The sequence below is a fragment of the Rattus norvegicus genome, chromosome 3 (genome assembly GCF_036323735.1).
Source record: "Rattus norvegicus strain BN/NHsdMcwi chromosome 3, GRCr8, whole genome shotgun sequence".
Lineage (NCBI taxonomy): Eukaryota > Metazoa > Chordata > Mammalia > Rodentia > Muridae > Rattus > Rattus norvegicus.
Genome location: NC_086021.1, coordinates 153,295,418 through 153,308,902, shown reverse-complemented (window position 1 = coordinate 153,308,902; position 13,485 = coordinate 153,295,418). Strand labels below are relative to the sequence as shown.

The 13,485-nt window shown below is 44.1% G+C and overlaps 1 protein-coding gene across 3 annotated transcripts in view; it reads right to left on the bottom strand.

Annotated features, from left to right (window-relative positions):
- Nucleotides 1-13,485, bottom strand: part of Slc24a3 (solute carrier family 24 member 3) — a 499,080-nt gene that overhangs the window by 195,595 nt on the left and 290,000 nt on the right. For all 3 annotated transcript variants that reach the window (NM_053505.3, XM_039106001.2, XM_063284741.1), the window contains exon 3: nt 8,196-8,272. In NM_053505.3, the coding sequence (NP_445957.2) occupies nt 8,196-8,272 (77 nt within the window). The remainder of the gene's footprint in view (nt 1-8,195; nt 8,273-13,485) is intronic.

Sequence of the window (13,485 nt, the reverse complement as noted above, 5' to 3'; positions counted from 1 at the left end):
CACTAAGCAAACATTCTACTTCTGAGATATGCACACGACTCCTAAATAATTACATTTTAGTATTCAACACAAAGAGAATGTAAGTGTGTAAAGGGACAGCTATATTGATCAGCCCGCTTTTTATCATTCCATAACGTGTCACAACTATATAATGTCCCATAGATATATACACTTAATTACTATTTGTCACTTAGGTTCTTGCACTTGCCTCTCGCCATCTGGTTATCTTCGATGTTAGTTGGTCTTTCTGCCTCTGACTGGAGCTTGTCCCTCCTGTGAGACTGTGAGTTTGTGATCTTCAGAGTGAAAGTGTTCCTGGCAGACCTGCTCTCTGCAGTCAGGTTTTGGGTCTGAGAGCTGGGTGTCCCACAGACCCAGTTCTGGGCACAGATGGAGACCGGAAGGGTCCTGTCCCTGCAGCTCCTGAGCTCTGCGCTTTCCTGGACAGTCTCTCTTTAGATAGTCAGTAGAGAGACTGTGGGGTCCTACCTGTGGGCTGTGGGCTTAGGAGGGAGAGCGCTCCTGGCAGACCAGCTCTCTCAATTGCTATTTGTCAATTTAAAAAAATTAACCACTTTCCCTAAAAATGGCAATACCTCTTGCTTCTGAGGCCTAGGCTTGAAAGAAAGTCCCGTGAGGAGAGATCTGCTGTGACATCTTGTCCTTTCGCTTATAGGCATAGTAGTTTTGCTGGAATGGATCTGGCTCCTGCTGTATGGCAGGAGATGCACTATTACAGGTTATACTAGATAGGTTATACTACCTTCCAAAGGGCATGGGGAAAGGAGAGGGTAAGACCGAAGATCCTAACCCTTACAGAACACCTACTGTGTGCTAGGAGACACAGGGTACTTGTTCCAAAACACTAAACATTTGATAACACACATTTTCCTACCTCCCATTTCTGTCTCTGTAGTACCATAATCCTGGTTTTTGTACGCCTGATGGTTAGGTGGTACTACATTTGGACCCTTCCTCCTGGGATCACCAGGCTCAGGACCCTCCCTTGAAAGGGCCAAGTAAGAAAGCAGAACCTCTTTGCTAGGGAGAGATCTAACTTTATAATGTCAAGCAGAAAACATGGGAAGGGAGGGTAGAGGCTACATTAGAATTCACGCCTAGGATGTCCAGGGTAACATCTAACCATATATGGGTTTTCACATTTATGCTAGTTAAAACAAAGTAAAACAGACGAACAAAAACCCTGTTCCTCACTCACATTAGCTATGTAGCCATGTGTGGTCAGTGGCTACCATGGAGAGCACAGATAGACTTCGCACCAGACTTCTGTTGGGCTACAAGATGATAGATTTGGGGAGACAAGGCTGAGACCAAAAGTGAGTTTTGATAAATCCTTTAAAGTGGTGGGGGAACTGGAGGATGCAAAAGAAGCCATCTCTACCACCTGCTAGAACCCCAGCTATCCTGCCCCCCCCCCCATAACTGGTTGATGTCATCTCAAAAGCAATTTGGGCCCAGAGGAGCATGTTTCAGGAAACCATCCTTCAGATATTAAAATAAAGAGCAGAAATACCTGAGAAGTCCACGTATTTGGAAGCCTCTTCCCAAAGTTGTTTCCTCTTCCCAAAGAATAAAAGGGGAAATATAAGGTAGGAATAAGGCTACTCTTGTTGGGGACAAGAGTCCCTTCAGAGGCTCCTCCAGCTTCCAGTTTCTTCAAGAATGAAGCTCAGTCTATCTATGCATTTGATATCTATCAGTCTACCTATGCATTTGATTTGGCAAGTAGTTGAGGGTGGGGTAGAGCTACAACTTCCTCTACTGGTGCTGTATCATCCCCCAGGCCTCTGGAGGGAAGCTTTTTATTAAGAGTTGGTGACCCGACTTAGAAGAGGCAAATTTACGTGGGCTGGTGATCAAAGCCAGGTGAGAAAAAAGTGAGCTGGGCCCATGGAAGCCTGCAGAGGTTGTGAATAGTGCTGGGAGGTGGTGAGCAGTCAGGGCAGGCAGTCAGAAGAACACAGGAAGCTGAGGCCAGAAAGGAAGCAGAGTCACACATCTTCAGAAAGAACACAGGTTGTGTGGGAAGATGAGAAGCATGTCACCTAAGCTGGAGTGAGAACACTGAACACTGAGGAAACTAGCTACGAGAGTGAAATCAGAGGGCGATGACATGTGGGTGTTCCCTTCCATTATTCAATAACATTCAATCACATCTATTCCAGAGGCTTCTTCCACTGACAGCGGTTTCCTCTGCACCTTTGGGAAACAAGGTAAGGTCCTAGTAGAATCTTGAGGTTGGAACCAGCCCATTCTTCAACTTAGAAGCTAGTGAAGGAAGAAGGGAGAGTGGAGATGAACTTATATAGTATTGGGTTTCCCTGATCTGTAGACAGTGTTAAATTCCTGAGCTAAAGGAGGGAGAAAAAAAAATGTAGACAGCAGGTGAATGTGGCAATGGAGATCACGGCCCTTGGACTCAGATCTGTGAAGCATCACATGGGGATGACAAAGGAGTGATGTCAGTGGTCTTTTTTGCCATTCCTGGAAGGCCTTCATCTGCAGAAGTCCTGGCTTCATGGACCAGCACAAGATCCTCTATTGACTTCCAGGATGGCCTGCTCTATATGGAACCTACACCCTTTATTAAGACTTCCTAAATGGCACTGGGCACTGAAATGAGAACAAGGAGATGCCCACTACTGGATAGAATAGGTTAAGTAAGTAAGGGGAGAGATCCACCCCTCTAGGGACCACACATCCATTTTGCTGTCTTGAGAAGCCAGCTGGAAGGGTGCTGATGACAGTTTCCCAATTAAGATTTAAGTATGAAATATCTTCCACAGGTTCATGTCTTTGAACACTTGGTTCCCAACTAGTAGTACTATTTTGGGAGTTTGTGGAAACTGTGGGAGGTGGAACCTACGTGGGAAATGTTAGTCAATGGGGGTTTGCCTTTCAGAGTTACACAAGGGCCCCAGTCCCCTAGTATTTGTCTATCTCTGCCTCCACCTCTCTTAATGATATAAGCTGACCCATCATTCTATCTCCTACCTTCCTCAATATTATGGTCTAAGCCCCTGAAACTGTCAGCTAATTGTTTGGTCACAGTAATGACAGCACTGACTAGTGTATAGCCTAGCAGTGTAATGGAGGCAGATTCCTTTTTGGGCATCCCTCAAGATTCCTACGAAACTCCTGGTGTATCCAGGTTTAGCCTATGAAAACACTCAGGAGAAGCATTCTCAATGATGTGTCCTTTGGGTTGCTTGTGTTTTACAGCCCTTAGGCTCACACCCAGTAACTTGTTTTACCACTGAGCCGTTCCCATAGCCCACTCATTGTGGCTTTTGTCCTGGGTAGTCCAGTTGCCAGGTACAGGCTGCTGGATGAGTTAGAAACCCCATTCTCAGTCTCACTTAATAAAAAGTTGCCTTAACAAGGGAAAGAATCATTTTCTCATGTGTGATACTTCACACACACATACACACACACACACACACAGTGTGGAGGAGAGGGGTTAAAGGAGAGAGAGAGAGAGAGAGAGAGAGAGAGAGAGAGAGAGAGAGAGAGAGAGAGAAAACACTATCTGTGGGGAAAGAGGAGCCACATTAAAGGGGGGGAAGTGGAGCCTCAACACTTATGAAGGGTACTTTTGAAACCTGACAAAGTATGCAGAGAAGTTTAATCCACTAAAGGGAGACAGCTTCCCAAAAATCATTTTGAGAATCTCCAGTATTGATTATTTACAGCTATTCTCCCCCTCCTGGCAGAGAAAAAGTGCTTGGCTTGGTTGATCATCCAGAGCTTCCCATGTCAAGCAGGATAATTATCAAAAATTTGTCAGATATTTATAAACCACAAACAATCGCAGCCCTAGAAAATAATCCACAGGCTTCTCCTTCTATTTGGGGCAGACTCAATGAGTTCACAAAGGATGCAGATTTCTTCAGACACAGGAAATCCTACTTCTAAGACCTCAGCATTAGAGAAGACAGAATAACAAAGGGCTTCTAAGACACATGTGCTCTCTTAGGGATATTCACTGTTGACTAAAACTGTAAAGATGCTGGATTTGCCCACTTGCTGGGGAGGGGCACGCACATGCACACATACACACACACCCCCCACACACAGTTGGAAGAAATAGAAATGTTTTTTGAAGTACAATCTCAGGATTTAGGTATTCTAAACCAAAAAGATCCAAGGGGGGAAGATCCAAGGCAGGTTCAGCAACTGTGCCAAAAAGGGCTGCCTTGTGTTCCACAAATCACACACAAAAGGGAAGTATTTTCAGGACAGAATAACAGAAACAAGTTCAGACAGCTAAGATACAAAAGTTTGCTCTGATTGGGGGGGTGGTCTTTGGTCTCACCTATATCCATAGGCATGTTCCAACTTGGGCCAAAGACTACAGTCATTGTGTAGAAAGCAAACACCTGTAGTATAGTGCAATAGGCAATGTGGGTTTGGATACGAGTGATTACAGGCATGATTGGGTTTCACAAGAGGACCTAAAGGGACACACTACTCTGTCCAAGACCCATGATTATGTCTAGTCAACTTCATGAAAATAATAGTCTTCTATAGCCCTATCCCTAGGACAGCCAGGGTGACAGGATAAGCTTACTGGGGCCCATTGGCAGAAGACAAGACTTCTCTAACATGGATTTGTGCACACTAGGCTCTGGTACTTTGAGATGGATATGTGCCAGGCCTGGGATACCCTTCTTCATATCTGAAACCCCCTGGAGACTCTCCCACATGCTCTTGGGCCTCTTTCTGTGACCTGGCTGTGACATTCTCAACTAGCAGGAGAGAGGTGTACTCTGATACCTAACCGTAAGCAAGGAGACAGAGCTGAGAGGTCGGGGAATGGACAGCAAGTTCCTCTAAGTCACCATGGTAACTTCCATGTGAGTTCCATGACCTCTCCACCATCTCACCCGTACACTCACTACTACCTACCTACATCCTTCAGTTCTCCTTCTTCCAGGTGCTCTGAATCCCCACACCCCCATTACCCAACCCATACAATTTCCTTATTGTGTCTGGAATTATACACATTGCTCTTCCTAGGTCTTCTTTAGTGATTCCTTGTACACTCTTAAAGACCTGCCAGCACCTTGGCCTCCAAGAGTGCTCTGCTGAACCCTCTCAACAGACAGAACAGACCATGGTTAGCACTTTAAATGTGTCAGGTTCCATCCATGGCCATTCTCCTCACAACATACTGACTTCTTGCTATCGCTCATCCACCCAGAAGGGCTCAGCCAAGTGCTACCAAACTTCTAGTTCAGGGCATGCCCCTACATGTGCTAGTCCTTTAACTTCTTACAGTCTTGACTTGTGTGTCCATCTGTTACTGCTTGACCCTTTCAGCAATTATTCTTACATCTCCAGATGTTCACCAAAAATTTCCTGAGCAAGTTAAGTTTGCTAGGTAATACATAAAGTCAATGGGGATAAGAGGATCTGCCCTGAATTGAGCAAGCAATGACTGTAGAACTCATGCTGCTCAGTGAGCCAAGTGTGATGGAAAGGGTTCCCCTCACAAGGCATATTCGTAGTCTCCAGTGGGTTGGGGTGCTCCTTGACATTGCAGCTGTATCAACAGACTTTCTCCAGCCATACAGAAAAACCTTCCCCCCATCCTACCTACCTGCCTCTACCCTGTGCTACACACATGTGGAACACAGTTGGCAAGTTCAAGGTTAATGCATCAGAGTCTGCTCTTAAGATTAGGATCCTTGGAAGGAGCCTGTGAAGATCTTGGCAGCTAGCTGGAGATTAAATATTAGTTACTTTTCTGTTGTGATAAAAGACCATGGCTGAAGGTAAATTAATGAAGAGAGAGTTGATTTGGGCTTATGATTTCTCAAAGAGAATTCATAATGGCAGCAAGTGTCCAGAGCAGGAAGTTGAGAGGTTACACCTTTAACCACAGACAGGAAGCAGAGAGAATGAGTGAACTCTCAAAGCCCACCTCCATTGATGCACTTCCTCTCACAAGGCTCCACTTCCTAACCATGCCACCAACTACAGGGTCCATGTGTTCATATATGTGGTGAGCCCAAGGGGGCATATTTCTCATTCAAACATCCACAAGCTATGCGGGTAGATAATTCTTCTACTCTGCATTGTAGAGCAGGCTCTTGAAAGAATGGGCACTGAACTGGATTTCTGGATTTCTTGCCTAAATTCTAAAGCTCAGGGCCCAGGACAGGGGCAAAAAGAAGCATTCTTTATTAGGGACTACAAAGTGTTAGTGTGTGGACTCATGTCTATTCTTGTAAGGACGTGTCTACTATAATTGATTGTGTTGAGCATTTCGTTTCCATGCCAGCCTAGAACTAGTGACACGAGTAACAGGAATCTTTCTGAGTGACTTGCTTGGCCTTGGGAAGGGCAAAGGAAATTGAGGCCCCTTGGCCTTTATCTGGGAAGGCAGAGTCAGAGAGAGGGCCATGCCATACGCAGCTCGCAGCACTGTTGCAGGAGGATGAAAACCCTTGCTGCTTGGACCAAGACCAGGAATCTCATATCTCACATGTCAAAGCAGTAGGCTTCTGTTAGCTGCTGGGGAAGTCTGGATCCCTCTCAGTGCCTGGGATGCCTCAGCCCTGTGACAGTGGAGCCTCTGTGGTGCCGAAGATGGCATCCACATTAATTGCTCAGTGCACGAGTCTCTGGAAGGGCAGGGAGGACGACCAGCTTTCCAGGATTCTTACTTATTTGGTGTTTTTTAGAGACAGTTTTTACTGAAAGAAAACATTCTATGCTTTTTGTCCTCAGATAGGAGTGTGGAAGAAAAAGAGTTGAAGAGTTGATTGCTTTTTCCTGGAAGGGGTTTAGCTCAAGCGACTCGAGGGTCTAGAGAAGTGAACTCTCTTGTCAGAAACCACAGGCAAAACAAAGACTTCAGAGTCTCACACCGGTGCCTGATATGAATCCAGAGCCCAGAAGATGCCTACAGATTACCTGTAGGGATAGATAGAAAATGAGTTGCAAGGTTCTCTTTCTTGGACCATTGCGGGCTTGTGACTAAAACGGATACAACAGAAATGATACAGTGTGGCTCCTGAGGCCAAGTTCTGAAGATCCGAAAGCTTCTTCCTTGCTTGCCTCAGTCGTTCCCATGCTAGAGTCCCGGCTTCCCTGTGGAATCCCAACTTTCAGAGGCAATTCCACTGCAAAGAACACACGAAGGATGAAGGAGCTTTGGCTGACGGTCCTAGAGGAGTCCAGCAAAGCTCAGTTCCCAGACCTGAGTATGAAGAAACCCTCTGGAAATGTACCATGTAGCCCCAGCCACCCAAGTTAACCCATGCCAGTCACATAAGAAGGATTCCCTCCATGCTCTTTCTGAATGGTTGATAGCGAGAGCCCAATAACAATGGATGAGAACAGGGTTCACTAAGTTTAGGGAGTTTATTTCATAGCAACAAATAAAAAGAAGATGGCAGTAAGAATGTTTTGAGGCAGTAACATGTTTGGTCTAGATTTTGGCTGGAGTTTTCTTGTTCTGAAGCCGCTTCCTTAGATAGATCTTTACACACACACACACACACACACACACACACACACACACACACACCCCAAAACAAACAAACAAACAACCTAAAAACCTCTCCAAATGGGAACAAGGTGAAACAAAGCCCTTAGCCCTTAGGTCCACTGTCTTTAGATGATGCAGGACAATGGTGTGAGCTACAAAAGCAGAAGAAGGCACAAGCTATAGTTGATAACCAATTAAGGGGTAGGCAGTGGGTGTCATCACATCGAATCTTATGACTGAGCAAATCCTCTGTCCCTACTATATGCCAAGAGTGAGTATGAACATGAAGCTAGGCACTAACAAAGTCCTGTTCTTATTGGGGTTATGTTCCCATAGGGAAGCTGACAGACAATACATAGAGGAAAATAAAGTATAGTAAGGGGGAAAATAATGACACATGGTCCACTGGTTGCAACATTGCTCCACCTTTCCCTCAAATGGTGCTTTGTGAGCATAGGCTGGATCAGGTTAGTCAGCAGAAAATGTGACTTGAAAGTTCACTCTTGGGCACTAAAACAAAAGAAGACAACAGACAGATGTCTGCCAGCCGGCACACTTGGAGATGATCTGTTACCAGGTAGGTGGGCAGGAATGGAGCCTCTGTGGGCATTTTTGCTGTCTACCTACCTCTATCCTTCAAGCCCTGCAGGCAAAAGGCACAAGAGGGGCTACTTACACAGAGCACGTGGAGTACCACCGCTCCTTGTCGTCGGTCTTCATTGGAGAAGATGTCCCTGGGGAATTCATGCAGGGCTAGAGAACAGAGAGAGAACCAGCTCAGTACAGATTACCTTTTCAGTACAGCTGATCTAGGACAGTGCCACTAACCCTGACTTTAGAGTCCTATTGATTCTGGGCCTATGAACTTGTATAAGAACAAAACAAAAATTAAAAGACTTCAGGTTCACAGTTCATGAGCCTCTAACTAGAATTTAGCATTTCCTTCAAACAAGAAGTGACAAACTATGGTAGTGTGAGCATGACCTCAGCCCCAGCTGCCAGTGCAAATTTTCATCTCAAGTTGTCCCTTGGTATCCATGAGAGATTGAATCTGGGATTCCTAGGACACCATATGGGCATGTTCAAGCCTCTTGTGGAAAATGGCATGGTATTTGCATATTGTGACTCATAACTTTTCCTACAAAATGGCATGTAAATAGTTATCATGCAGCATTGTCTAGGGAATGATAAAGTCTGTACACAGGAACAATTAAAAATATTTCAACGGTGGTTGGTTGATCTGTGGTACAGAATACATGGATGTGGAGAGTGCATTCCATCCCACTCCACTCTGTTGATGCAGCTCTCCCACATCACTTTAGTGCTATGGTAGTCTGTAGGACATCACTTGTGACCTTGAGGTCAAATACAGAAGCTGAGTGTGGTGGCAGACACTTTTAAAGATATTCTTCCCCCCCACCCCCGGAGCTGGGGACCGAACCCAGGGCCTTGCACTTCCTAGGCAAGCGCTTTACCACTGAGCTAAATCCCCAACCCCGGTGGCAGACACTTTTAATCATCTCAGAGAATTCAGCAGATGTCTTGAGTTTGAGGTTAGCCTGATCTACATAGTGAGTTCTAGGCCAGCTAGGGCTGCATAAGGGAACACTTATATAAATGATACAAAACAAAACAAGCAATGAAAAACCAGACCAAACTGAAAGTTAAATGAAGAAGCACAGAGCTAGTATTACAAACTATTTTCTAATATTCTAAATATATTTTCATTCAATATGACTGGTTTTTATTTGTAATCTTACAGGCTTTGTCACAAATAGTGAAAAGTGCTATTCTGAGCAGGGTAAGCAGGCTTCACCTCATAGGCTGGTGAAAGGGCTGCTCTAAGCTGCCATTCACTGTCTCATTTCCCTCTCATACTCCTACTGGCTTGGGGCACTCCAGCACCTCCATCCTGTTCCGGAACTCTGCTCTTCTTTCTGACCCAACCTCCAATTTGCCATGAGACTGTAATTCAGGAAGCAGCAGACACCCTGCTTGCCTTCATCCAGCCTCTGGTAGACATTGCCAGCTAATGAAAGCATCTCCCTTGGAGCTTGGTGATGTCTCCTACTGTTTCTCTAGTGGGCAGTCAAGGTAATCATCACTAGAGGGTGGGGACTGTACACCAGGTATCATGAACACAGGCTTGCCGCTTATCTTGTTTTGAGTTCTCCCTAAGTAGAGTTAGAGACAAGGATTTATGGGTGTGCAGTTTTTCTGGGATATGGCTGTGGTATACATGGTGAATGAAGAAGTTGATGAGACAGGGAGGTAGAGTAATCCAAGATGACCAAGGCAGATGCGAGGGCCCAGTCTTGCAGGGCAACCCTGAAACTCTCACAGAAATTACCTCAGGATCATGGCTTACTAGCGAGGGGATGTGTCCTAGATACAAGCCACTAAGAAGTAGCCAAACTACTTCTCATAAATACTTAGTTTTCTATTTCCAAGGTAGCACTGCATCAAGGCAGCCTGTGGCCATGGGTCAGAAGTATAAGGGCTTCCTTCATACTTCATGGGTCATTTGTGCCAGTGAGTACCTCTGTACACATCTGTAAAGCTCATCTTCTAAAGTACGGCAAGGAGAAGAGTTAAAAGTACTGATTACTTATTTGAAATCTGTCCATTCTCTCATTATCATCCTTATAGTATCTATATAGATATAATATATGAGATATTAATTAGCTTGGAAATATCAATCATTTCATGATGCATATCAAGCCTCCCACTAGCAGTGGTACAAAAGCTTCACACATACAGTAGAAGCTAGTCTTTGAAATTTGAGTGTTGGTTAGGTCCTGGGCTATCAATATGTGGAAAAGGACTCTCCAGGAGGCCTAACTACAGGGGAATGTCAGTGTCCTGAGCATGTTTAAGTGGGCTGGGTCAAGTTGGGACTGTGGCAAGCTAAGTGTACTAAATATACAACCAAAGATGGGTTACTGGATCAAAACCTCATTGTATGTTAAGGCGTACATATGTGTGTGTGTGTGTGTGTGTGTGTGTGTGTGTGTGTGTGTAGAAGAGATGATCAAGTTATTTTTGAGCTCAAATACATATAACTAACTTAATGCATCAATAAACAAACTCATAATTTTTTATATATTTGTGTATGTCAATGATATCTCAGTGAAGTTAGTTTTTGTTTTGTTTTGCTTTTTGCTAGGTTTGTCTGTTAAGTTGCTAGTTAGTCACACGTGTCACTTGTAGCCTATCCTTAGGATGATGAAATGAGAGGTTAGGAATGACAGGAATGTCCTGGACACTTCAAATATGTTTCTGTAAGGACACCCTTTTAAACATGCCACACTGAACTCTCCTGATTAATGACAAACAAGAGAGACCTTGGAAGATTTCACCTTGTAGACCACAGTGAAGTGACAATGAAGAAATGACAATGAAAGGACAAAAGTTCACAAAATAAGCTGAAAGTTGATATCAATGCCACCAATTATTTTATTGAACAGTCTCAACTCCAGTACCTTTTTTCTCTCGGCCTAATACCTCTGGTTTGCAGAACCTTTGCTGGTTGGGGTACTATGAAGGAAGCTCTCCAGAGTTCCTAGAGGGAAACTATTTGCTTTGATACCTCTCTGCCAATGACAGTGTCTGCATGGAGGATTTCTGATGTCATCTTCAGTTCTGACCTTTGATCTTTTTTGAGCTTTACCAAGGTAGAAGGAGTTGAGTTTCAAAAATTACCCTCTAGCTTCCACTTTTCCCTACCTTCCCCTAAAATTATAATAAGTATGAGTCATAAACTATGAGGAAAGTTCCTTTATGTCCACTATCCAAAGTCAGGAGATTGGGAAGAGAAATGGAGAGGGAAAGCTCTTCAAAGATATCTTGTCCCATGTCTTTAGGCACACTGACCGACTCTTCATGTTTTCTGCTTGCCCAGACCTGGGGTTCCATTTTTTGGCTCTGAAGAGATGACAATCACTGTTCATACCATCACAGCTTCTCCTGAGGCTTCTGTTGCCTTTCCTAGGCTTCTTTTACTTTGTTTGAAGTTTTTAGCAGCTGGGGTTTGTGTTAGGTTAGCTAGTGATAAACCCAAATGAGCCAAGACCATGGCTCTGGGGACAGGAGGGAAGAAAAAAGGCATGTGAGGATGAGGGCGGTACACATCTATTATTACCTATCTCATCTCACCATACCCATACCATCCCTTTTTATTTCCACAAAAGCCATTAATTGCATTCTGTATGTAAGAAAGTTAAGGGATGGAAACATCCAGTTGCATATATGGAAACTCTCAGCTATAAGTCTTCAGATCAGGGCCATACCCTAGTTAATTTAGAGCCAAAATATCTCCACCTGAGAGTAGAACAGAGGTGGTGAGAGTCATTTTGTCATAAATGTGCAGCAACTATTTGTTTCCTTACTTCTCTGCTCAGCATAAAGAATATGGCTTTAAAGAAGAGCAGGCTTAGGGTAGCAGATGGAGGGGGTTACGGCTGCAGAGGAGACACCATGGAAAAGGAAGACACAGGTATGAATTTGTATGTGACATGTGTCCACACCAGCATCAGCTTGTCCGTATAACTTCACTACCACATGGATATGGGAAGAGAGCAGAGTGGGAAAGTTTCATCAAGGGCTTCCATGTCATTAAGCTAGAACTTTGGTTTTTGAATAGTGAGCATTTTGATTTTATGTCTCCTTGAAAGTCAGCAAATAGCTACTGGTGAGTAAAAGTTCAGTGAAAATAAGTATCTCCCAGTGCTTTGCTTGGAATACTGGAAGATTATACTAGTGGTCTTCATGCATAGCCAACACATGGACCTGCCTGAAAATCCTGGGTGAAACCAGGCTGGAGACTATATTCCGAGTGGAGAAGAACCCAAAGACATGATTACATATTAGCAAAGTCCTGAAGGGAAACCCAGGTCCCGGATATGCATGACAGAACGGAGATGTAAATACAGAAATGAGTTCAATGTCTTCATTCTTTTCACATGCATAGGTCCTCTACTTTCTCTACTAGGAGTTGGTATCATGGTAGTATTCTGAGCCCGATCTCAGATCTATTACCAGTTATGAGCTCCTGGCCCTTGGTTAAAGATGTCTTTCCCTAATTGGTCATGAGAAAATGTATGAAAATTCTCTGTGAAGTGGTAGTTGGCATCATGCTATCACAACAAACACCAGAGTCTGGGAGCAGGGCAACTTGCTGGTGGTGGAACTTCTTTAATCAAACGATGTGATCTTCCCATGGTGAGATGAAGTAGGGGTGTGATGTGGAGAAGGGTGAGGAATGCAGAAGTGAGTCAATCAAATGCTTTCAAAGTAACTTGTTTTAAAATCAACCATAATAAAATCTTTTTTTTTATAGCAGTAGTGTAAAAAGAACAACTAGGTTAGATATTCAACTAGGATGCTTTACTTGACATCAATCACATATAAACTAACCAGGTTTTTTTTTTTTTTATAGCCTGTGGTGATTTGAATAGGAATGGCCTCCAGAGACTCCTGTTTGAATGACTGCCCTATGGGGAATGGTACTATTAGGAGTTATGGCCTTGTTGGAATGGGTGTAACTTTGTTGGAGGATGGGCATCACTATGGAGAGGGCTTTGAGATAGCATATGCTCAAGGTTATGACCAGTGTGGCTCATTATCATTTCCTTCTGCTTGCAGATCCAGATGTAGAATTCTCAGCTATATCTCTAGCACCATGTCTGCCTGCAAGCCACCATGGTTCCCACCACGATGACTAAACCTCTGAACTGTAAGCCAGTTAAATGCGTTCCTTTATAAGAGCTGCTGTGGTCACAGTGTTTCTTCACGGTAATAGAAACCCTAACTATGACATAGATCTTCTCTGCAAACACACCTTGGGCTAATAAGGACATTATGATGGTGGTCTCAAGATTACTCTTGTATCTCTTACAAAGAATGAGCGCTTGCATTCTACCATTTCAGCTACCAACCATTCATGATCAAGTAGAACATGCTTGAGT